Below are 24996 nucleotides of genomic sequence, written 5' to 3'. Positions count from 1 at the left end.
CCCCAGGCGCCCATGATTGCTGAGCTTTCAAATCAGCTGCATGAGAATATGCTTCACAGGAAGGAAGGACCACAATAGGTAAAGAGGACTTTAGACGAGGTTGCCCTGAGCGAAGCTAATTAGCCAAAGTCAGTGCCTTGTTGGCCCTGAGGTATCATGCTCTATTTGTCTCACCCCCTAGGCCGGCTAAGACCAAGAGACAGGGCGCCTCACGACTGCCGTTAACAACCATCTGCCCGGCACCAGGATTTTGTTTTGTATTGACCCAAACCCCTAACACCGCATACCTTCAAGACCTCCTTTCCCCCACGCCCATGAGTTAATGTTCACGGTTTCATCGTCTCTTTGTGCACGTCCATCACGCTTGTAAAAATAATAATAGAAACGGAGCCAGGACCCTTCCTCAGGGCTCTTGTCTCCTCCTGGACATTACCCTCTTTTGCAGTTCAAGCCTGCGTCCGCTCTCTTGCTGGACAAGACAGAACTCCAGAGCCTATGACAGGAGAGTGGACTGGAAGAAGAGGGTAGACTCAGAAATACTGAGATGACGTCCTGTCCTGGGGGCAGAGGTGTGACAAGTACCCCTTACCCTGTGCTTTTCTCCGTCTTTATGGCACAGTTGATAAAATGCTGTGGGAGGACGCTGGGCACAGGGAAAGGAGAGGCGGGTCTCCACCTGGGCTTTCCTGCCAGGTGCTCCCGTGGGCGGTCTCTCCGAGGGCAGCGTTTCCTTCCCTGCAGCTGGGCGTTCACATGCCTGCACAGGATCAGGTCTCTGTAATTATAAATCAACCGCCTCCCTGTCCGTACAGCCGGCATTTCTGATGAGGGAGAACTCCATTCTGCTCAACTCTGTAAGCCCTGTACCAGCACAGTAGCTGTAACACAACGTATGCTTGACGAATGTTTGATGAATGGCTCAATAAACCAGTTCAAAACTAAATTACGAAGGAAAATAGAGAAGCAAAAAGAAGCAAACGAACTGGTAAAAAATGTTCTTAAAGGGCAATTAAGTTACTATATACTCACACGAGTAATTCACTTAAATGCAACAACCCAAAACACATACTTACTGATGATGCACCCAGTGTTAATGGCTGGCCTTTAAATTATGAAAACAAATGTGAATGGGTCTTATATTGTTCCTTACCTTGGGGAGCTGAATTTTTTTTTTAAGTTTATTTATTGAGAGAGAGAGAGAGAGAGAGAGACAGAGAGAGAGAGAGAATCCCAAGCAGGCTGCACACTGTCAGCACAGAGCCCAATGCAGGGCTTGAGCTCACGAAACATGAGATCAAAACCTGAGCCACAGCAAGCGTCGGACACTTAACCAACTGAGCCCCCCAGGCGCCCATGATTGCTGAGCTATTCGAATCAGCTGCATGAGAATATGCCATGGGGTAGAAGAGAAAAAGGAGACTAGTTTTTAAAACAGTTTAAAACGGTAAGAATTAGGGGCGCCTGGGTGGCTCAGTCGGTCGGGCGTCCGACTTCAGCTCAGGTCACGATCTCGCGGTCCGCGAGTTCGAGCCCCGCGTCGGGCTCTGGGCTGATGGCTTGGAGCCTGGAGCCTGCTTCCAATTCTGTGTCTCCCTCTCTCTTTGCCCCTCCCCTGTTCATGCTCTGTCTCTCTCTGTCTCAAAAATAAATAAACGTTAAAAAAATAAATTAAAAAAAAAACAAAAAACGGTAAGAATTAGTATATGTCCTGCCGAAGCGAGCACTAAAACGGTAAGAATTAAATTGTGCAACTTTTGGAACGCTTTTGCCATGACACTTAAATGGCGAGGAATCTCACTCACCAGCAGGTGTGGTAACAGCGTGGGATCTCAGGTTTCCTTTAAGCGAAGGCTCCCGTGGTCATGCTGCTCATCCAGGCTGCCCAGTGACCAAGTTTTCAGCACGCTCTGAATCAGCCTGCCGACAGTGCTCACACACAGGGAAGAGTTGCCGTCTCACCACCGCCCCAGCCTCTGGCTCTGGGGACTTTGTCTCTCCGGGAACTGGCAATGCCACCACGTCACCTGGAGCCAGATCACCCCACCAGCTACACCAGGGTTTCACAAGCTTCAGGGTGCATAGCAATGGGGGGAGGGGGGAGCAGGGGGCTCTTAAAAGGCAGATGCTGCTTCAGGACACCCGATAGGAGGCCCGGGAGCCTTCCTTCCTAGGACGCTTCCTGGAGGATGCTCTCCTGGCAGGACCACCCTCCACCGCGCTCACGGGGCGGTGCAAGGAAGAAAGAAGGGAGAGCTCGTCCTCCCCGATTTCCTCGACGTACACTTCACCTTCCCGAAACTCTAAGGGCAGTGAAAACCTCCTCACCTAACGGAGTCGCACTAGGCTTAGACATTAGGGTGTCTTCAGGACCCCCGCTCGCTCTCAGAAGGCTATTTAGGAGCACGAACACGAAACTCTGCGCACTCATCACATCCGGGGCTCTGGCTTACAGCTAGCGCTGTGGGCTCAGGTCCTGGCATCCCCAGTGCCGGAGGAAGAAAAAGCCCAACGTGAAGGCCATTTGGGGAGCCCCCCCCACCCCACCCTTCACTTTCGGGCCAAGACACTGGCACATGTTTCAGATTCTCCTATAGTAGCTGCGGTCAGGGTAAATCTGTCCTTCGACAAAGGGAACCTGGAGAACCTTCCACCAGGAATTCCAGCCTCGCTTATTCTCAGATTAGACAGAAGCTGGCTCGCAGGGGATGCCAGCGGCTTGGCCACCAGGTCTCAAGTCTATCCGGAGCCAGCAAGCGAAACAGAGGCCATATACTGAAGGCCCGTGCGGGAGGGGCACGAGCTTTACGGTTTAGCACCAGCTTTACGGTTTAGCACCAGCTTGCACGTCAGCATCCCACTTTGCAGGTTTGTCAGCGGAGAAGTTCCCGGGGGTGAGGCAACCCGCGCAAGGTCACAAAGCCTAAGGAGCCTGAGGCTGTGCACGCTGCCCCAAGCCACAGTCCGGCCTTTCCAGCAATGCCTGCAGAACAAGTAGAGAGGGGCGCTGAAGAGCAGCCAGGCGTCCGGCCACAACGCCGCCCGTAGACCCCGCCCTTTGGGCCAGCAGGACCGCCCCTAAAGGGGAAGGGGGAGAAAAGGAGGAAAACCACTTCCGGGAGACAGCCGCGAGGAGGGCCAAGCACTTCCGGTGCGTAGCGACTGAGGGTCGTTCAGGGTCAGTGAGCTCGCAAGCGAGGGGGTCGGCTAAAAAGCGCAGAGGGACTACAACGCATCGCTAGGTATGGGAGACAGCAGGACTGGGGACTAAAGTGTCGCCGCTTACCCGCGTCCGGGGACGCCCGGGTCAAGCGTCCGAGTGCGCGCCGCCATGTTGAGTCCAGTGGTTTAAATAGCGTGGGCGGGGCCGGGGGAGGCGGGGGGAGACCTGCGTCAGCCTGACGGCTTCAGCGCCGCCCGCGTAGCTCCGCCCCGACCCCTTCACGAGACCTTCCTGGGCAGGCGCGCCGCGAGCGTGGGCCAGCCCTGATGGGCGGGGCCTTGTTGAGTGACGGCCAGGCCCCGCCTTCCGGTTAAGGGGGCCGCTCAACATGGAAGTGCCTCAGGCCTGCATTGGTAGGGCGGAGCTCAGGGCGGGCGCGGGGCGGGCTCCAGGCTCTGGAGGTCGCTCCTCCGGGTGGGTGGGTCGGAGCTGGGCCCCAGAACCCCGTCTGGTGGGACGGCGATCCCCACGCCACCGCCCCCTGGCAGCAGACCGAAGCACCCTGGGGCTCGACTGCGGTTGGGCTGAGCCTCCTCCCGCCCACAAGGGTGGTCTCAGGTTCCTAAATTCGAGGCCCAGGCCAGGTGCCTCATTCGAAGGCCCCCGAGTCGTGGGGGGGAGGGGGGAGGGGTTGCAGAATGGGAGTCCTCCAGGTGAGCAGCGTTGTGGCTGCTTGATTTCATCCACGTGGTGAGGCCAGGTGCACTAAGCCTTCACGGAACACTTCTATCGTTCACTTTATCACAAGCAATCAAGGAACGGGTGCGCTTCACATATCTTGGAGCCTTCGGTTGCCCTTGCCAGTCATGACCTTAGTTTGTCTTGAGAAACTTGGTGATGAAAATGTATGGCATTAATGAATAATCGCTCATTGCCTTATGGAATAGTCGTGGGCATCAGTATTTTTTTGGTTTTGTTCTGTTTTGAATATATGGATGCTTGCAATGGAAATGTGGGGCAATGGGAAGGGGGACTTTTGAAATGTAGTGATGCATTTGCAAAGAACACATGCACCCTTCCTTAGGAATTTGCTAGTATATGCCGATTTTACCTTTCACGATAGCAGCCCTGTCTCAAAAGTACAAAGGTCAAAAAAAAAAAAAAAAAAAAAAAAAAAGCCTTGCCGGTTGTAATTTGACGTTTCTTGCCGAGTACTTGTACATTGCATAATATATGTGATGAATAAATATGGAATGTTGTCATTTTTTTAATTAATAAAACTATATTGAGTCAAGGGGAAAGGGGGAAAAGTTCTCCTGAAAATTTTGAGTATTTAATTAGGCTTTAATTGAAAATACTGTGCTTAGCACAGAGAATTATATATTTAAAGAAAGCCTTGGAATGATGACTATCCTAAGACTCAAGCCATGTGGAATAAGCTATACCGATTTACAGCATTTTTGTCTTTTGTTTCGTCAATTTCACAGCTCGAATGAAGCACATCAACCTGTCCTTTGCAGCATGCGGGTTTCTGGGCATTTACCACTTGGGGGCAGCATCGGCACTTTACAGACATGGCCGAAAGCTCCTGAAGGATGTCAAGGCCTTTGCAGGGGCTTCTGCGGGATCCTTGGTTGCTACCGTCCTATTAACAGCACCAGAAAGAATAGAGGTAATTAAGTGGTAACTAGGCTGTGTTCCTCGTCAGGAAATTAAGACCGAACCACAGAGATGAACGTTAGCTGTGCTAAGTTAACTACAGAGAAATAATCCTTTGCCTGGGTAACAGAAAAGGTTAAGACTTTTCTTTAAAAATTTAATTATTAGGGATCTGTGCTCTAGATTCGGGAAGGATTATTTGGGGTGACAGTGAGACAAGGAAACAAAATGCCTTTTTTTTTTTTTTTTTTTTTTACTCTTGAGTATTTAGTCTTAAGATTCCAGCTCGGTTTCTTTCAAGCAAACAATATTTGTTTTATCTGATCATGAGAACACAGGGCCTGTTTTCAAGGCCCTAATCATGTGGCCAATAACGCTTTGTTCGCTCCTATTGACAAACAGTTGTATAAATGAAAACGTGGGCCAATAATTTCTATTAAGTGGAATGATACAGGGGTTTTATTTGTTTTTCATTCTCAGTCAGACGCCATGAATTTCAAGCGATTTATCCAGAAGTAATGAAAATAAGCTTCCATTAGGCATTTCACTTAAGGCATTCTATGTGGTACAAATGTGTTTTCTGCTTCTGGACAGCAATCATGCATCTGCTGACTGTGAGAGCGGTCTTTGTAGGTAGAGAATATCACATTCATTCCTTCCTTACATACTCTAGTGGCTTTAAGCAGTAATCAAATAATAATTAACACATTCATGCACAAGAATAAATTTAAGTCACATTTAAAATTTCAAAACTACAAAATTTTAAACACCCAAAATCTTGTTCTCAAATCGATGACAAGCTTCTTATGGAACAGAAGCTGGATATGAGGCCGTTTGGAAATACACTTCTTGTCTTCCCGTCTTTATATGGTTGCTTTATTGGTAACGAGGAAGGTGATGGAAAACTGTATACATGGCACAGAATGAGAACCTGAAGGCAGTGAACATATAACTAAGGTGTGAAAACCCCCTAAGTTGGCAGAATCCTATGGTTTGGATTGCAAAGTAGTTCTATTCCAGAACTTTTTGAGGCAGGGGTCTACTAAGAGATTGTTTCCTCCTCCCTGGTGCCGTCTTTTCTGTAGGTGGGGCAAACCCCCAGCTATGGAATTGAGTAGGCTTGATTTTGAATCCTCAGAGTTTGAAATGTTTTAATTGTGGGGTCCGGGGTGGCTCAGTCTGTTCAGTGTCCAACTTCAGCTCAGGTCATGAGCTCACGGTTCATGAGTTTGAGCCCCGTGTCGGGCTCTGTGCTGTCCACGCAGAGCCTGCTTTGAACCCTCTGTGTCCCTCTCTCTCTCTGCACCTCCCCTGCTCGCTCTCTCTCGCTCTCAAAAATAAACATTAAGAAAAATGTATTAAGTGTGATTTAGAATTAATGTGATTTGGAAATTCTGCCATAATACTGGCATTTAACTGCAATTCTGTGATCAGATATTGACGTTTTATCTGGATTCGAGATGTGATATCATATTGAAGCTAGATTACCTGTTCTATGTTTTTTCAATGAATTGGAAACCCATCTTATCGTCTAGTTGTGTTGCTGTGATTGGGTTGGTTGGTAGGTTGGTAAAGGGGTAGGACTTACTGGGTGTTCACACTGGAAGGTGGAGAATGATTCTCTGTATTAACCTAGAGCATCCGCATTTCTCCTTTTTCAACATAAATTTTCAGCCATGTGGTTTAAGGTTATTTTATTTCTCTTCAACACTTGAAATACACCACCTGTAGGGTCGCTTTGAGTTTTTTAGCACACTGTTTTGTACTTAGTCACATCCGTGTTAGCTCAGCTCTTGCTGACGGTTCCTCGAGCTGTGTGGTGTTGTGACAAACATGTGAGTAATTAATCCAGTTCAGAGCGTATGCATGTATAATTAAGAGGAGCACCTGATGCTGGGTGTATTTTAGGCGGCAGGCAAATTTAGATGTTGATATGTAAGAGCTCAGTGCTTCAAGCCTTTCCTCAGCCCTCACAGTTTGCCAGGCACAGTGTTAGCACACAAAGTCCATTCCTTAATAAGTTTCCATTGTGATCAGGGGTGTGTGTAACTAAAATTAACATAAGAAAGGAGGTTAGGTGGGCCGTCCAGCTTAGTGGTGGGCCGTCCAGCTTAGTGGAAGGAGCACACACTTGGGGGGCCGTCTCTCGAGGCGGCTTCCTGATGGCGGCCCGCGTCCACTCCCACTGCCGACAGACCACCCACCTCACAGCACTTCTGCTGATTTTACCCAAACACAACTCTGATTCTCTTATTCCCTCGACCTTCCCCCCACCCACCCGCCCGCCACTCCCGGCTCTCTTTTGACTCAGCATAGGATCCAGATTTCTAAGCATGCTTCCCAAGGCCCCAGGTGACTTAGTCCTCACACGGCTCACTGATGATGACCTTCAGGTCAGTGTCCCTTGCTGGCCTGTGCTCACAGATGTCTCTGTCTTCCCCATCTATTCCCATCTCCTGTCCAGCTCCTACGCATGTCACACGCTGTGGGAGGCTCTGGTTAACGCTCACTGTATTACTTTTCTTCTTGCTGCTACGATAAAATGTTTTAGTGGCTTAAAACAGCACACATTTATTCCCTTCGAGTTCCGGAGGTCATAATTCTGGAAAGGTCTCGCTGGACAAAATCAGATTGTCAGCAGGGCCGCGCTCCCTCGGGAGGCTCCAGAAGAGAATCGGTTTCCTTGCCTTTTACGGTTTCTAGAAGCAGCCTGCATCTCTGGGGTCACAGCCCCTCCCTCGCTCTTTCACCTTAACCACGGCACCTTCAGATCTCTCTAAGGCTGATCCTCCTGACAGCCTCTTTCACTTACAAGGATCCTTGTGATTATAGTGGCCTCACCTAGGCAATCCGGGATAAGGTCCCGTCTCAAAACCTTTAACCACATCCGCAAGATTGCTTTGCTCCGTGAGGAAACATGCACACAGTGCAGGGACCAGAATGTGGACATCTTTGGGGATGAGAGGCTTCATTCTGCTTCTCCCGCCTTCACGGCGCTCTCACAGTGCTCTGGGCCCCACACACTGAGGCACCGCTATGTCTCATGAGGGCAAGGGATCTTTGTATCTCGTTCCGGCTGAGTCCCAGTGCCTCGGACCCCATCTAGGTTGCTTAGTGTATGAATTAATAAAGGAAAGATAGACCTGGTTTCAAATCCGACTCTGGAGGATTTTTGCTGAAAAATTGAGAAGGAAGCTTAATCTTTCCAAGCCTCAGTCTTCTTACCTGTCAAGTGGGGTGATTATATCCATCTTGCAGGGTTATGTGAGCATGAGCTGACAGACACTGCATCCGTGGATACCAGCACATTAGACGCACCCCGCTGCCCAACTCCACGCCCCTCAGAGACTGTTACAAACAAATACCAATGCCCAAGACTCGACTCGAAAGACAAACGGCAGTGACCATGAGTCCCCTCTCGGTCGTTCACGGTATCATTTATAATCAGTACTGTCACAGTCAGACTGTTCCAGAGGCCATAGAGTTGGGATGGGAGAGGAGGTCAGTTGTGTTGGAAAAACGTGTAGCAGAATGGGTCCTAAATGAGCATCAGAATTGAGACTTCAAGGATTCCCCATATGTGGCTGAAGCCATTTGAACTCGTTTGAAAAGAAAAGAAGGGGGGAAAGCAAAAAACAAAAAGATGGGATTTTGGAAAACACAGAGCCTGCCTGGGTACTAAGAACGATGGGTGAGGGCCAGGTCAAATGGGGATTCATGTACCTGTGAAGGAAAGGGGCCCCCCAAACTCTAAGGGTTGGGTTTACAGGGTGTAGGGTCCAGGGTTCCTTGTGTGATGGCCACAGCATTCTGGAAAAAGAAGGAGTGTGTTGTCGTTATTGTTACTTGGAAATCACAGGGTTACCTATTCATTTTCTTTTCCAGGAATGTAATGAGTTTACCTACAAGTTTGCCGAAGAAATCCGAAGGCAGTCTTTTGGGGCACTAACACCCGGCTATGATTTCATGGCCCGATTGAGGTATACCTCTGTGTATAGAACATTTCCCCCAAAGCCTGTGAAGACGCAGTGTGGAGGACAGTCTGTGTAAACCATGGCAGGCTCAGCACAGAATCCTCCCTTCGAAAATATTTACAAGGCGTTCAATAATTCAAGGTGAGTGACACGAGTCACTTTTTCTTCTTTAGAAGCGGAATGGACTTGATTCTCCCTGCCAATGCTCATGAGCTGGCCCACAACCGACTGCACGTATCTATCACCAACACGAAAACCAGACAAAATTACCTGGTCTCAAAGTTTTCCTCCAGGGAGGACCTTATTAAGGTAACACAGCCGCATCTCACGTTTGAGGCGTTCGGCGAGTACTGATTTAAATACTTCTCCCAGCAGTGAGCATCGCCACGTTCTGTGGATCCAGGTTTCACATCACACCTGATAGATGATGCGCACTCAACAAATCATGTGTTTGGGGATCGATTGGCCAGTGTCCCCGGGTGTCACACAGCGTCACTTGGGTGCAGCTGAGCAGGGTGGGTGTACTCAGTACCTTGAAATGACGTAGCTGGTAGGGAAGACAGATGTGATTACTGCCCTTTTACTCTTCTGTCAAGGAGGAGAAAGGGATAGAGAGAGTTTGCATGACCTGCCAGCAGGAATGCCCTCTGGACCCCAGGTCTCTTGGCTTTTCAGTGTCCTGTCCCATTGGATTCTCCCATTTTGTTTTCATGCTTTTCTATGCAAACGCATTTGAAAGTTGCTCACTGGTGGATTTATTATGTCCGGGAAATAGTTTGGCTAAAGTTGCAAATAACAGTGTGCTTGCTAAGGTAATACATCAAATATTTGTAAATTGGAAAGAGTGCACTTTTCTTGCAGAAGCTGGGCAGTTTTTTTCCTTTCCTTCCCCCTTTGTGGGAATCATGGCCAGCTCTGGATGACATGATAGAGGATGTGTGTTTGGTTACAGCAGTGGGCAATGGATTTGGAGCAACTGGTAAAAAAGTTCCGCCTGAATTACATGATAAATGCATTGATTTTTACTATCGAATCATACTGTTCGAGTTTTACTGTGTGAATGATATAATTTGAAATACCTAATGAAATGTTGAACTGACAAGCGAAATTACTTTGTGACTTAATAGATTAGAATATTTTTACTTGCTGTGCTGACTGTGCTAGTCTCTCGCTTATAAATGAATAGTCTTTCTATCTTAGAAAAAGACATTTTTCTATAATCTCACAGAGCCTTGCAAAGTATAAAGGGAGAAACTGGTCAGTGCACACGTGAATTGTCACAATGTGCTGATGCCAGTACAGATACAGGAGGCTGTCAGTGTGTTAGAAGACCTCTTCTGGTTTGCACGGGAGCAGGACCGCAGTCGCTGTGTCATGAAACAGGTGGACTTCATTCCAGTCACTTCCTCCTCATTGCATCTGTCCTTTGCCTACCCTGTCCTCACTGGCGGAGCCCTGGTGTTTCCTGTCTCCCGTCCTACCTTCTTTATCCCTGTTCACCCGCTGCGGATTTTCCTGCTTTATGACTTCATTTTTACTGTCGGTCTCTCTCCACTAGAATGTAAGCTCTGCGTGGCCAAGAGCTGCTCTGTTTTCTCCGCTCTCATAGTCCCGGCACCTGGCACGGCTCAGTGAGTGACTACGCATGAATACGTAAACGAACCGCAGAGGCATCTGTCACAGTGGCCTCGTTTACGATGAAAGAACAAAGAGTCTGGATCCTACATGTAGAGTGACCTTTACAAAATAACTTAGCTGGGGCACCGGGGTGGCTCATTCAGTTAAGCTTCCGACTTCGCCTCAGGTCATGATCTTGTCGTTCCCGAGTTCGAGCCCCACGTTGGGCTCTGTACTGACAGCTCAGAGCCTGGAGCCTGCTTTGGATTATGAGTCTCCCTCTCTCTCTGCCCCTCCGCTGCTCGCACTCTGTCTCTCTCTCAAAAATAAATAAACATTAAAAAAAAATTTAAAAACAAAATAACTTAGCTGGTCAGTGGCCCTGCTGGGAATACAGCCCAGGTCTCCAACATTCTACGTGATTACGTGTAGATTATCATATGGTGGATAAGATTATCCTCCTCTGAATTACTTCTTTTTTTTTTTTTTTAATTTTCTTAAGTTTACTTATTTTGAGAGAGAGAGAGAGTGCAAGCGGGAGAAGGACAGAGAGGGGAGAGAGAGAATCCCAAGCAGGCAGAGCCTGACACGGGGCTCGAACTCACCAACCACGAGATCATGACCTAAGCCAAAATCAAGAGTCAGACGCTTAACCGACTCGGCCACCCAAGCGCCCTGTCTCTCAATTCCTCTTATGTGGCAGTGTGTTTGGCTGAATAATGGCCCCCAAAGATGTCCACACTCTAATCTCCAGCACTTGTGAATGTGTCACCTCACGTGGCAAAAAGAATCTTATAAATACAATTGAGGTAAAGATCTAGAAACGGGGAGATGATCCCAGATTATCTGGGGGGATCCAAACTAAGTCTGTGAGTCCTTACAGATGGAGATCTTTCCCGGATGCCAGGCACCATTGCTCGTTCTGAGCCTTAGAGCCCTCTTGGAAATAGAGCACACACATAGAGGGCGCTGTGGCCGCTCCCCTCCAACAGCCAGCAAGGCACAAGGGGACTCCTGTCCAGCAGCCTATGCAACAGAACTCTGCCAGTATGTGAATGAGCAGGGAACACTCCCCCTGCAGCCTCCCAGAAGGAGTGCGGGCCAGTCCCAGCTCACTTTTAGCTCCAGGAGAGATGCCGATCACTCGACAGCATGAGGACGGATTTGTGTTATTTTAAGCCTCTCAGTTTGTGGTAATTTGTTACAGTAGCAACAGCAACTATTGCAGTAAGTAAACATGATTTTTTTTTCAATTTCCTTTGTTTTGGATAATAACTATTCAGAGAATTGGTGTAATTACTTGAGTTCATTGAACAGAAGAGAAATAGTTGACACAAATGTGTTACATCTTGTAAGGAGAATAATTGAATAATTAATATTTATCCTAGGTTCTACGAGAAGCATTTTAAATGTTTAGCTGAACGCTCTAACCTTTTTCAGAACGGAAAATAGGAAGGATAGATATTTCCTTGATGGTAGACAGTGACTGTGAAATGTCTGATATCCGTGCCTGGAATACTTGGGAAGCATTTGGTTCCGGAGTAGGACCGGCAGAGACTCGTGGAGGGGGAAGACAGCCCGCTCCCTTCTGGGTGGGGACGTGACCAGCTCACGTGGTCTGGGTAGCAAAGAGGCCAGTGGTGGAATGCTCTGAGAAGTGCCACGTGCAGGGTGGCCCTTCTGACCACGTAGAGCCGCGGGGAAGGAGAGAAGGAAGCTCAGAGACAGCTTTTCCACTTCCTGTCTGATAACCACCTGTTTGTTGTCTACAGTTATGAGTCTGGTTTTTTGTTTTTTCTTTTTTCTTTGTGTGTTTGGTTTCCTAAATTCCACCTATGAATGAATACCTGTGGTGTTTGTCCTTCTCTGACTTATTTCTCTTTGCATTATACTCTAGCTCTATCCCTGTTGTTGCAAATGGAAAGGTTTCATTCTTTTTTATGGCTGGGTAATATTCCATTGTATACATGTACCACAACTTCTTCATCCATTCATCTGTTGATAGACACTTGGGCTGCTTCCATAATTTGGCTGCTGTAAATAATGCTGCTATAAACATAAGGGGGCATATATCTTTTGAAAGTAGTGTTTTTGTATCGTTTGGGTAAACACCCAGTGGAATTACTGCATCGTGTGGTAATTCTGTTTTTACGTTTCTGAGGCACCTCCATACTGTCTTCCACAGTGGCTGCACCACCCATTTTATCACTAACTATTTATTCCCTCACCAACTAGGGCTTTTTTTGTGTTGTTTGTTGTTGTTGTTGTTAATGCTGGGCTCCTTATTATCCACCAGCTGAGTGCCAGTTCTCATTACGGAGCGGGTGCCTGTGTAAAAGTGTGCCCGCGTGGGTGCACACAGGCCCACCTGGAGTATTGCATGTTTTATGTGCATCTCCCAGTGTTTCTATCCCGGTCTGCCATTTCCTGGCAGTGTCCTCTGGGGCTAATTATGTTGGAGCCTCAGTTTGTCCAACCGTGGAATGGAGGTGAGAAGTCAATCTGTGTCACCATGGACAGCACATGGAATGAAGCATGGAAAAGGCTGTTTCAGCAGTAAAGCCCTGCGTGCATGTTGGTTAAAGCCAAAATTCAGTAAATGTTCAACAAATAAGGCACTCAGCCACACACGTGACCGGTTAACATGTCCGTATGAGTCTGTTGTCAAATTTGAAGTGTCACCGCTTTCTTTCTGGGGAGTACAATTCACCTTTGCTTACATATTGCTTTTCTTACTTATCATCTGCGTTCACGCACAGTGTGCTAACCTAAATCTATAACATCTCAGGAAATGCATTACTACCCAGTTTTGCCACCTTTTGGCATTTAATTTTACACCTCTTTACCATTAGCTTCGTTTTATAAATTTGCTTTTGTGCGATGACTCATACTTAACTTTCATTGGTTAACTCTGCATTTAGTTGCATAAAAGATTACTCTTTGATTTGATATCTGTGCTGATAGATTATTTTCTGTGAACCTCCGTTAACCAGTTATGTGGTCCAAAGATTCCCTTAGCGTTGGATTTCCATAGTGTTCTGCATCTTATGTCCACAGTGATTTAACTCAGTGCTGTGGTCTGAACGTTTGTAGCCCCCCCCCCCCCCCCCCCGCCCAGTTCAGACAGTGAATGCTGAATCCCTGACGTGATAGTGCCAGGAGGTGGACCTTTGGGAGGTGAACAGGTGATGAAGGTAGAACCCTCCCACCTGGGGGATCAGTGCCCTGATAAAAGAGAGCCTGCACAGCTAGGTCATGCTCCCTGCCTCGTGAGAACACAGCAAGAAGCAGGCTCTCAGCAGGCACTGACTCCACCTTGATCTTGGACGTCCCGGCCACCAGAAATGTGAGAAATCGATGTCTGTTGTCTGTAAGCTACCCGGTCTGTAGCTCCCAAATGGACCAACACAGGAAACTGGGGCGCTTCCGTAACACATATCTACACATTTGGAAGCAGCTTCGGAACCGGGTAGCAGACAGAAGCTGGGGGACACTAGAGGTACATGCTAGAAAGAGCCCCCGTTGCCATGAATGGACCTTTAGAGGTGATCCTGAAGAGGACGCGGAAAAGAACGAGAAGAGCTGGAGAGAGAGCCGCCATATTCGTGATGAATCCCTAAGGGCCTGGAGACAGAATCGGTAGGACTGTGCGTGGCACAGCCATTCTGATGAGGTCTCGGAAAGAAACAAGGACATGTCCTCAAACACTGTAGGAGCAAGGCCCTCCTTGCTATGAGGGAGCAAAGAACCTGCCTGAACTGTGTTCTTGTCCCAGCGTTTTCTGGAAGGTTGAACTTGGAAGTGATGAAAATGAATACTTGATGAGTCCTCATTCTAAGCAGAGCATTGAAGGAGCGGTCTGGTTTCTCTTGACTGCTTATATAAAATGCAAGAAGAGAGAAATGACTTAAAGATGGAATTGCTTATCAAAGGCAAGGTAGAACTTAAAACTTTGGGACTTTCTCAGCCTGTCCTTATTGAAAAGAATGACAGCCTCTTGGAAACAGAACTGGAAGAGGTGGCTAAACCAGTCATCTGATGAGGCTGTTGTCAGCCTTATAAAGAGAAGCCAGGACTATTGTCCCAAGACAACGGAAGTATGACCCTTGAGGCATCTCAGAGAGGTCACAGGAGGCCTGCCCCTCTCATGAGAAGCCCAGAGAATAAGGGCAAGTGTAGACGCACCCTCACCTCTCACAGGCCAGTCCTCCCTGCCTTAGAGCCATGGGAGAGGGCCCACCATGGAGATCCCAGACAGAGCGCAGTGGGCAGAGGGTTCCAGCCCCAGGGAGCCTCTGGCGGGAGACTGAGGCACAGATCCAGCACAGAGGTGGGGCCCAAGCCCTGCCCAACAAAGCTTCAGGGACAGGACCCTGCCCCCATGGGCTCGTAAGGCACAACATCAAGCCACAGAGGACTACCCTCCAGCCCTCAAGTCTAGTGGCACTGAAACCCCCCTTGGGTTTCAGACTTGCTCTGAATGCTTCTTCTTGCCTTCCTATTTCTCCCTTTGGAAGGGGACCTTCTCTGCTGTGCCTTCTCACCGCATATTTGGGAAACGCATAACCTGACTGATCTAATAGGTTCCCAGCTGGACAGCAGATTGCCTCAGGATGAACGGTACTTCAGGTCCCACCCAGAGTTGAGTTAGATGCTATTTGCGTGAGGCTTTGAGCTTTAAACTTTGGAGTGGATGCTAGAGCAACTTAAAACTTTTTTGGGCACGGGGAGGGGATGAATATATTTCGCATGCAGGAAGGACATGAATTTGGGGGAGGCAGGGGTGAAATGCTAGGTCTTGAATGTTTCTGTCACCACAATTTACGTTGAACCTAACTCCCATGAGATGATATTAGCAGGTGGGGCCTTTGGGGGGTGATTAGGTTATGAGGGCAGAATCCTCAGGAATGAGAACAGTGCCCTCATAAAGTGACCCCAAAGAGCACCCTGGCCCCTTCGGCCACATGAGGACACGGTGAGAAGATGGCTTTCCATGAACCAGGAAGTGGGCTCTCACCAGACCCCAGACCTGCTGGTGCCCTGTTCTTGGACTTTGTGCTCCCCAGAACTGTGATAAATGTGTATTGTTTAGAAGTCCCCCAATTTATGGTATTTTGTACAGCAGCCAGAGTTGACTAAGACACTCCGTGTTGGGGTTTTCCCCCATTGTTTGTATACCACTATAAGTCACACCTGTGGTCTGCAGGTGTTATTTTGTGCAGAACTCATTGGTGCTGAGTATGCCCCTCCCCCTAGTAGTGACTGAGCAGAGACAGGGAGGCACTTGTGAGCTGTGCTACCAGGCCAGTAGGAGATGAGCCCCAGAGGGAGGATCCCTTTATACAGTGAAACCAGAGCCCCGAGGGGCCCCCTCCCCCAAACACCTCCCTTGTTCTCATCAACCAGGGACATCCATTTGGGGTGCCACACCCTTTTTGGGGATGAATTGTGGGGGCAGATAAAAATGTATCCTTGGAGGATGAACTGCACTGATCATGTCTGTGGGCTGGGTGTGTTGAGGAGATCAACACCAAGTTGAGGTCAGTTTCTGCAAAGGCATTTGGTACCTTGGTGATGGAAAGCCTAGCCCTCGTCTTCGGTGGGGTGTGGGTGGGACCACTGACTTCTCAGTGCCTTAGCTTCTCTGTCAGTTGGAATGCACATTCCCACCTACCCCACAAATTGCTATGCAGATCAGCTGCAGTCATGTGTGTGGGGGCACTTACCAACTCAGGGGCCCTTGCTCTCCAGGCTCTTGTCCCGTGTGCCATAGGTCCTTAGCCATTCCTTTACTAGCGGGTCCCATTACACATTATCCCGGGAATTCTGGTCTATCTTTCTTCACAAGGAAACATGCAGCCAGGAAATCCAAGCACATCTTAATATCAGCCTTCAGCAAAGTGTGACGAGGGAGGTAAATCCTTTGTTTCTAAGAAAGTCCTAGGTCACTTCCTCAGCTGAGCAGACATGATTGTGAAGTTAACTGTGCCATGGCGTGCTGGTGGTGGCCGCTTGTGTGCATTAGGACCAAGTGCTGAATTCTTCACGTTGTAAAACCAGTGGACACAGGTAGTCTGAGCTGGTCATTTGACCCAAGTGAATGCTCCTGGATCGATAGTCCCAGGAAGGCTTTCGTGCAGAACCGTGCCCCGCTTGGGAAGAACCACCCTCTCTCTCTCCATCGTGCTGAAGTCCCGTGTTGCCGCACGCTTAGCGAGAATGCTCTTACGGCAAGATCTTTGCACATTTCGCCTAGTGAAGGTGAACGAAGGCCTGATGTAAGATTGTTCATTATCCTGGGAAGCCTGGGAAGATAAATTTGACCGTGTCTTTGAATTTCAACTACACCAGCAGGTTCTGAATAAATAGCCAGCTCCTCATTAAACTCCACAGCAAACTTTAGGCATAAATGAAACTTGTTGGGAATTCATTCTTGAAGGAAGCCAGGCCACACAATTTTCTAAACACCCCTTTTCTATAACATGTAAAATGAAAAGAGCTAGTCAGAGCGTGCATTGAATATGCACTTGGCGATGTTTTGTGCATTGCTAGAGGATGTCACTAGCTTTTATTTTTATCATTGTATATTTAGTAAGAATGAGACAAAAACGCAAATTAACGTTCTAACCTCTGTGCACTGTTTAAAGTACTGAGTCCTGTGATGGGCCATGAATGGCAAGACCCAGATGTTACATCCGTGTGTCAGCCACAATGCTATTGACATTTGGGGTCTGATGCTTGTCTGTGGTGGGGGCTGGCCTGTGCATTAATAGGTGTGTAGAAGCATCCCTTGACTCTACCCACTAGATGCCAGTAGTAACCATCCCCCCACCACACACACACACACAATTGTGACAAATAAAACTGACTCCAGATATCGCTAAATGTCCCCAGGAAACAAAGACACTCTTCCCTTCACTGAGAACCTCTACTCTATATGTGTGGAGCTTTATTGGTGAGAAAAATTTCACTGGGAAAACAACGAGGTAAGACACGCTGTATGGACATGTTTAGACCTACTGTGTGTCCTATTACGTGGCCTCAGAGTGTGAGTCTTCGCCTCTTTCCTTCGAACGTTCCATTTGCTTGCAATAAAATGGCGGCAAACAGACCACGAATAAGACAGAACACTTAGTTCTCTACTGTGGAAGCTAATTTTCCCACTGAACTTGGTCTGATATGCAAATCAGCAGCCCACGTCCAGGGAAAGTGAGTTATGTCAGAATAAATACATTGATTTGGAGGACTGACAGGTATTTTCTAGTTCACTGCAGTCCTCATATCATTTAGGAAGATTCGTACTCTTCTTATCTGTAGGAAAGTAATTGAATAGCATTTTTCAACCAAACACCGAAAACACTTGCAAGCATTAACTTGTGAACTTTACATTATACTCTGACACGGAGGGGGGGAGGAAAAACACATCATTCTGATTCTAATGGTGGTGATTTTTTTTTTTTTTTTTTGCAGGGCACATATGATTATTTATGCAGCATAATGAAATAAATCGTTGTATTTACAGAGTGTCTTTGGTTCTTTAAAGACCCTTAAGTACTGTAATTTCACAATATGTCTGCTATCCCCAGAGCATTCCAGTGATTGCTACAGCACGATGTTGCTTTTTGCCAAATTACTTCATTAAATAGCCACAGCGTGTCTACAAAACATACCTAGGGCCTGTAATTGTTTTTTTTGTTTTTTTTTTTAAAGAGTAGCCAATTGATGATAGAGCCAAATTCATTTAGGGTGAATGCAGTGACAATGGAAACTGTGCACAGCCTTTCTCTGGAAAACACCCAAGTGCTGATGTCGTGGGGCCGAGAAGGTTGGCTCTGTCCTGTCATCCCCCACTGGCTTATGAAGTAATGCCCCACAAATCACCCGAGATGATATTCACTCCTGCTTTCCTCTTTGTATAACAGGTTTGCCTAGCGTCACAGCTCACCATTCTATCAAGCCACACATTTCAGGAGGAACGCGGGAGCACCTGGGCAGCTCAGCCAGTTAAGCAACTCTTGATTTCAGCTCAGCTTATGATCTCACGGTTCATGGGATCAAGCACTAAGTTGGGCTGTGTGCTGACAGCGCAGAGCCTGCTTGGGATTCTCTTTCTCCCTCTCTCTTTCCCCCTCCCCTGCTCGCTTTCTCCCTCTCTCTCAAAATAAATAAACATTAAGAATAGAAGAGGGATGCTAAGGACAGGCATGTCTACAGTCTTGTTTGTAGATGGTTGACAAATCTCATGCAAGATTGCCATTGTACTTTGGTTTGATGATCTGTTGTCAACATCTTGCAATTCTTTTTTTTTTTAACTTTATTTATTGATTTTGAGAGTATGCATGCAAGCAGGGGAGGTGGAGAGAGAGAGAGAGAGAGAGAGAGAGAGAGAGAGAGAATCCTAAGCAAGCTCCATGCTGTCAGCACAGAGCCCAATGTGGGCCTCAATCTCACAAACCATGAGATCATGACCTGAGCAGAAATGAATAGTTGGATGTTTAACCAACTGAGCCACCCAGGCACCCCGACATCTTGCGATTCTTAATACCTGTATTTTCATTTTTCACTGGGTCCACAGATGACGTCGCTGGTTCGGGCACCCGGCACCAGCCTGGAACAAGAGGGATATGTGATGCGTGTCAGTCCTTTCCTTCTTTCCTGCCGAGCCTTGGTTTGTGCTGTTCTACCACTCACACCTGATGCCCCAGATGTTTCCGGGCCACCTGTCAGGAGCCCGTTGCCATGGGGACTGTTAGAACCTCAGCCCTTGTGCTCGACACGTCCCCAACAACATGGGCGAATCCTTGTTTGTCCCACTGAACCCCGCCAAGGGTGCTCATCTGCATTCCTGCCGTGGAGATGGGGAGGTGAAACAGGCATTTGTGGGGTCTGAGAAGGCCTGACCGACCATGCAGGAGGCACAGACCCTGTCCCTTCAGCACTTTTCAGCAGTGAGGAGCCACGAGCCTTGTTAAGAGTTGGGACCACTGCACAGAGACGCCAGTGCCAAGTTCCAGGTACACGACGCAGAAATAAAAGTGGTCCAGCCAGGCTACACCCCACAGAGGACGCCTCCTACAGAAAGTGCAGTTGCTGGTGACCGGATCTATCGTTACTCACAGTTCAGAATATACATATTGGCCTTGGAGAGCTGACCTCAGAAAACATACCTACGCTATTGTTTCCCTGGGGAAAAATGCTCTGTGAGTTCTAAATAATTCTAAATAGGCGATTTGCAAATCAGTTTTGGGGCCGTAATCCATTTCTGAATAATATACGCCCACCCCACCCCTGCCAAATCTCATGAAATCCTTGACAAGAAACAGTTACTAGTTGAAAGATTCTAGCTTAAATATTCAGTATCTACTGCTGTGTCTTTCCAAACAGAACAGTAGCGATTTGGAGACTGCACGAGAAAAAAGAAAAGAAACATGTAAATGTCAGAAAAGCTCCCAATGCCCAAGTTCTGTTGGAAGAAATGCTAATATCCTAAATGGCGACCTTTTTCGCCTTTTTCAATAGAAGATAACGCGTACCTGCTGTCCCAAGCTGCTGCCGTCGCATTATATATGCAGACCATGTTGCTAGCACATGAAATGTGTCGCTCCCGTTAGCAACATCGTGGAGACAAATTAGAATCCTCCCAAGCTGCAGGCTGGTCTCCCCTCTAATAACCAGAGGGTTTGCTCCTCTGAAAAATAAGAGTGCAACCTTATTTTTATTTTTTTCAAGTAAAGCCTACCCCCAGCATGGGGCTTGAACTCAAGACCCGAAAATCGAGCCACACGCTCTACAGACTGAGCCAGCGAGGCGCCCTCCACAGTGCAACCTGAGAAATGATTTTTATAGCATATGACAGAGCATCGTGAATAATTTATCTGCAGCCTGTACGTGCTCACGAATGTAGACTTCCCTGGAAGTTAAATTTTCTAATGACCTGGTCGTCTACAATTAAAATAGCGATTTTACTCAGGTGAAGTCAGTTGAGTCACAGAACACGAAATCTCGCCTCTGTGTTCAGGGTCTTTTCAGACAGTAGAAGTGTTACCTTCTCCTTAACTGTGTCTGGTGTGCAGTTGAAATGTATAGAACTGGGGCGCCTGGGTGGCTCAGTCGGTTAAGCGTCCAATTTTGGCTCAGGTGATGATCTCGCGGTCCGTGAGTTCGAGCCCCACGTCGAGCTCTGTGCTGACAGCTCAGAGCCTGGAGCCTGTTTCAGATTCTGTGTCTCCCTCTCTCTCTGACCCTCCCCCGTTCATGCTCTGTCTCTCTCTGTCTCAAAAATAAACAAACGTTAAAAAAAATTAAAAAAAAAGAAATCTATAGAACTTAATCTTTTACAGTGAACATTGTTATTTTTGGAAAAACGTAACATGTTTTACTAATACATCAAGTGTGTTTTGTGTGTGAACACTTACACTTGCGGGCTGTTTCTCTGTTTCCTCCTCCAGGTTCTCCTGGCTAGCAGCTTCCTGCCCATTTACGCGGGCGTGAAACCAGTGGAGTACAACGGGCAGGTAACCTTCTTACCACTGATGAATCATCAGGATTCCCTGGATTAATACGTTTCCTTTCAAGGATCCAATTTTATCATTATGCTGGTGATTCCAAATCAGTTTATATGATTTTTTTTTTTTTTTTTGTAAATAATTTTGTTTTTAACAGAAAAGAAATCAAGTACGGGAGGCATGGCAGCAAGATGTCGACACTCAGAATGATGGGGATGCCCCTTTTTCCATCTGGTTATAAATGTTATCCCTTTTGTTAAAAGAAAAAAAAAAGACTAAAAGAATTTTTAAAACAGTAAACAGCCCCTTCAGGCACAGCTGAGCTGCCAGCTGGGAAAAGCCTCAGGGCTCTGCATGTGACCACCCCCCCCCCCCCCCACCAGCACCCACTCCTTCCCCTTCCCCAACCCCCACAGGAGCCCCCGGCCAGGCAGCAAGCCCCTCCCCGGCCCTGCACTTCCCCTGCAATCCAGGACTGCTCTCTTCGCCTGCCCCCCCCCCCCCCTGCACTCCAGGCAGGAGGGAGGGAGAGAGAGAGGGAGGGAGGGAAAGGTGAGCTAATACCTGCCATCTGCTCTCAGGCGGGGCTGTGGGCCAGCTCCTCTCTGCCTTCTGCAGCCGCTGCAGTAAAGGTTCATTATCCTACCTACCCACCCTCTCTGGCTCCTGCATACAGGCGCACCCTGTAGAACAGATACACTGTCTCTCTAACACATGCCAGAGAGCCGTATTTATAAGCAAATACACTAACTACTTAGCACACACCAGAGATAGGCATTTTAAAATCAAAGACAGTATCTATTTCAAACATACCACAGTTACACATTTTATCAAATAAATTATCTACTTAGCACATACCAGAGATAGGCATTTTAAAATCAAAGACAGTATCTATTTCACACATACCAGAGTTAGGCATTTTGTAATCAAATACAGTATCTACTTAGCACACACCAGAGATATGTATTTGTAATCAAATATAGTATCTATTTAACCCATACCAGAGCAATGCATTTTATCATCCAATACAGTATCTAGTTAACACATACCAGAGATACATATTTACAATCAAATATAAGCATCTATTTAAAATATACTAGATATATATTTATAATCAAATAGAATATCTATTTAACACATACCAGAAATATGCATTTTATAATCAAATACACTATTTAACATATACCAGAGATATGTATTTATAATCAAATACAGCATCTATTTAACACCTACTAGAGATAAATATTGTATAATGCAATATAGTATCTAACACATAGCCAAGATCAGGCACATATTCACAGATGAATAAATGCCATTTGTTTTATTTAGTATATATATACATCATATGCACTTACTCCTAAGTGAGTACATGAAAAATGTTTAATATCTGTCATTCATTCATTCACTCACTCAGGGACTTCGAGGGCCCTGTGCACAGTACCTCTACTCAAGGAATTGGTGATCTCACAACAAAGGCATCGATTTTTGTGATCTCGCAAGCCCTCCTGATTTTCTTGCTTTGAGCATTCTTGGTCTTTCCAGGCCTTTGCCGTGCTTCCTGTACACTTCTGGGCCCAAATTGGTCTGCCCCAGGACCGTTGTCTAAAGGGACACACGGGGAGAGAGAGGCACAGAGATGTTAAGTAACCGGAAAAGCCGTGTAGATGCAAAGTTGCAGAGCCTAAGAGGGACAGTTCAGTTCAGCTCTGTTTATTAGCCATAGGCATACAGTCCAAACAGAATGCTAAAACCCTTTTTGTGACTGTTTAGAAACTAAATATACACTGATCTTTTTTTTTTTTTTTTTTAAGAGCAACATAAAATAATTTAAACATCAGTTCATGGAAAGCAGGGTTGGGTTTGTTTTTTTTCCCCTACTGTTGGTACTTTCTCTCAGACCTCACAGGTATTTAGTTCCCAAGGAGTGTGAGCTATGTTGCCATCTAAAACTTTGAGAGGTACTGTACTTTATTGTAATTACTTTAAGTTCAATAGCATTTTCCCTCCTATTATATGATAGGAGTAAAAGTTAATATTTATTTTTAGCTATCAATTTTTATTAAGGTGGTACCAAAATCAATGTTATCTTATAAACTAACTTTATAATGATCTGAAATGCAATGATTTTACTTCAAAGTATGATTGTGGAATATATAATAATGATAGAAGTGGCTACACATAGAATATACAATAATGATAGAAATGGGCAAAAAAACTCTCAGGTGTCTTAGAGATGACATGTTATGAAAGGGGGGTTGGGGAGTCAAGAGTCCTCAGAATTGCCAAGGTGATCGATAATTAAGAGGTAGCAATTGAGCAGGGAGGATGTAGATGTAGAATGTGCTAGAAAGGAGGTGGGAATTTCAGAAAGGGAGGGTGGAAGCAAGCTTACAAGAGCTGGGGCGCCTGGTGGCTCAGGCAGTTAAGTGCCGGACTCTTGGTTTCGGCTCAGCTCACGATCTCACACTTCGTGAGTTTGAGCCCTGCATCAGGCTCTGTGCTGACAGTGCAGGGCCTGCTTGGCGTTTTCCCTCTCTCTCTCTCTCTGTCTCTCTCTCCCAAAATAAAATAAATTAAAAAAAAAAAAGTTACAATAGAGCTGAGCCCCAGAAGCCAAGGATGCTCTAACGCTATGCTAAACAGTTTCCTGTACAAATACTAGTAAACGTATTATGAATGAGGTGCAGGTGATAGAGGCTTCTAGCTTTCTTCCACCGTGAACTTTCCTCTCCTTCCTTATGACAGAATCAGAGTGGTTGGCTGGACATTTCCAGACTTCCATTGTAGCTAGGTGAGGCTCCCATTTAAGTGCTGGCTGGTGAGCTATAAGCTGGATTACTGTGAGACTTATAGGAAGGGAGCTTGTATACCTTTCTTTACTTCCTGCTGCCCAGAACCTAGCTGTGATGACTGGAACTGCAGCAGCCGTTCTGCATCATGAGGTCACCAATCCCACCATGGAGATGGCCGCAGAGTGAGCTGGAAAGACGTGCCCTGAACGACTTGGGGAGGCCACCCTTACCAGTCCACTCTCCATTTTCCTTGTAGTGGAAAAAGCAGTACAACTCATGCTGTTATCGTTTTCTATTGGCTGCAACAGAACCCCCTCACCTGTCACGGGATGACTGCGCTGTATTTTGCAGACGAGGAGAAAGGGAGGTTCAGAGATGTGCATTTGACTTCACAGAGGCCACCTAGCTAGTGAGTGGGCACCTTTCCCAGGATGATCTCCAACGTTTGTGTCTCTGCCGTGTCTCCTGCCCCAGTCTGTCTAGTTTGTTGCCCATTACCCGTGTCTCTGCAAAGTAGACATGTGACACTTACTTAATTTTAAGGTCTCCTGAAAGCATCAGGTTTCCGTTGTGCTTTACTGCTGTCCACAAAGAGGGAGTCCTGAGCACACGGTGAGCGACAGAACCCTCGGAGACCTTGTGCACGTATGCACACACTTACCAACATTCTGGCCTCCTTCCGAGCTCATCACAGATGCTCTTTCAGCCTGAGAGCCTCCCACAGTTTCTGTAGGATTTGTAGGCCAGCTTGCTTGCTGGAATCTTTCCATTTTCAGCCAAACACAAACTTTGATTTAAATGCAGCATTTGCCAGTGGGTGTGAGCTTTTCCTATGACTTAAATTACAGAAAAAATTCCATCATGCTGAAAACACGTCTCCTGTTCTAGGTTTTAGTGTTTTTGTGGAAGTCAGGTCTTGATTGGTTGGCGGGATTTGGTTGTTTTTCTGAAGTGACTGAGGTGACAGCAGCAGCAGGGGACAGAGCAGTGCCCTGTGGTGGTGTGGCCTGGTGAATATACCGTGTGGCCCACTTGTGCGTTCTCGCTCGCTCTCTCTCAAAAATAAGCCTTAAAAAAAATTTAAAAAAAAATAAGTTTCATACTTTCGTAAGGCAGATTAACTTAATAGACAGTATAATTCCTTCCTAACCTGTCTAGTAGTTATTTGACGTAGTCTGATGTCTATTTCCTTTTCCTAATTTTTTTTATTTTTTTAATGTTTATTTTTTTTTTTTGGCACAGAGAAAGAGAGCATGAGAGGAGGAGAGACAGAGAGAGAGGGAGACACA

The 24996-nt window shown here is 46.8% G+C and overlaps 1 protein-coding gene and 1 long non-coding RNA gene across 6 annotated transcripts in view; one reads left to right on the top strand and one right to left on the bottom strand.

Annotated features, from left to right (window-relative positions):
* LOC122212625 overlaps nucleotides 1–3327 on the bottom strand; it is a 309402-nt gene extending 306075 nt beyond the window's left edge. For 2 of the 3 annotated variants that reach the window (XR_006199231.1, XR_006199230.1), the window contains exon 1: nucleotides 1803–2970. This is a non-coding gene — a long non-coding RNA (uncharacterized LOC122212625). Of the gene's footprint in view, nucleotides 1–1802; nucleotides 2971–3283 lie in introns of those variants that run through there. The other variant, XR_006199232.1, reaches the window with a different exon arrangement.
* The window catches only part of PNPLA4 (patatin like phospholipase domain containing 4), a 30390-nt gene continuing 8514 nt past the window's right edge, over nucleotides 3121–24996 (top strand). Inside the window, exons 1-5 of one of the 3 annotated variants that reach the window (XM_042926548.1) lie at nucleotides 3121–3239; nucleotides 4648–4832; nucleotides 8705–8799; nucleotides 8967–9102; nucleotides 20859–20924. In XM_042926548.1, coding sequence (XP_042782482.1) covers nucleotides 4653–4832; nucleotides 8705–8799; nucleotides 8967–9102; nucleotides 20859–20924 — 477 coding nt within the window. In that variant the 5' untranslated portion in view covers nucleotides 3121–3239; nucleotides 4648–4652. Of the gene's footprint in view, nucleotides 3240–3544; nucleotides 3574–3927; nucleotides 3983–4647; nucleotides 4833–8704; nucleotides 8800–8966; nucleotides 9103–20858; nucleotides 20925–24996 lie in introns of those variants that run through there. The other 2 variants (XM_042926547.1, XM_042926549.1) reach the window with 2 other exon arrangements.

This window comes from Panthera leo, chromosome Y (genome assembly GCF_018350215.1).
Source record: "Panthera leo isolate Ple1 chromosome Y, P.leo_Ple1_pat1.1, whole genome shotgun sequence".
NCBI lineage: Eukaryota > Metazoa > Chordata > Mammalia > Carnivora > Felidae > Panthera > Panthera leo.
This window is presented reverse-complemented; position numbering and strand designations above follow the sequence as displayed.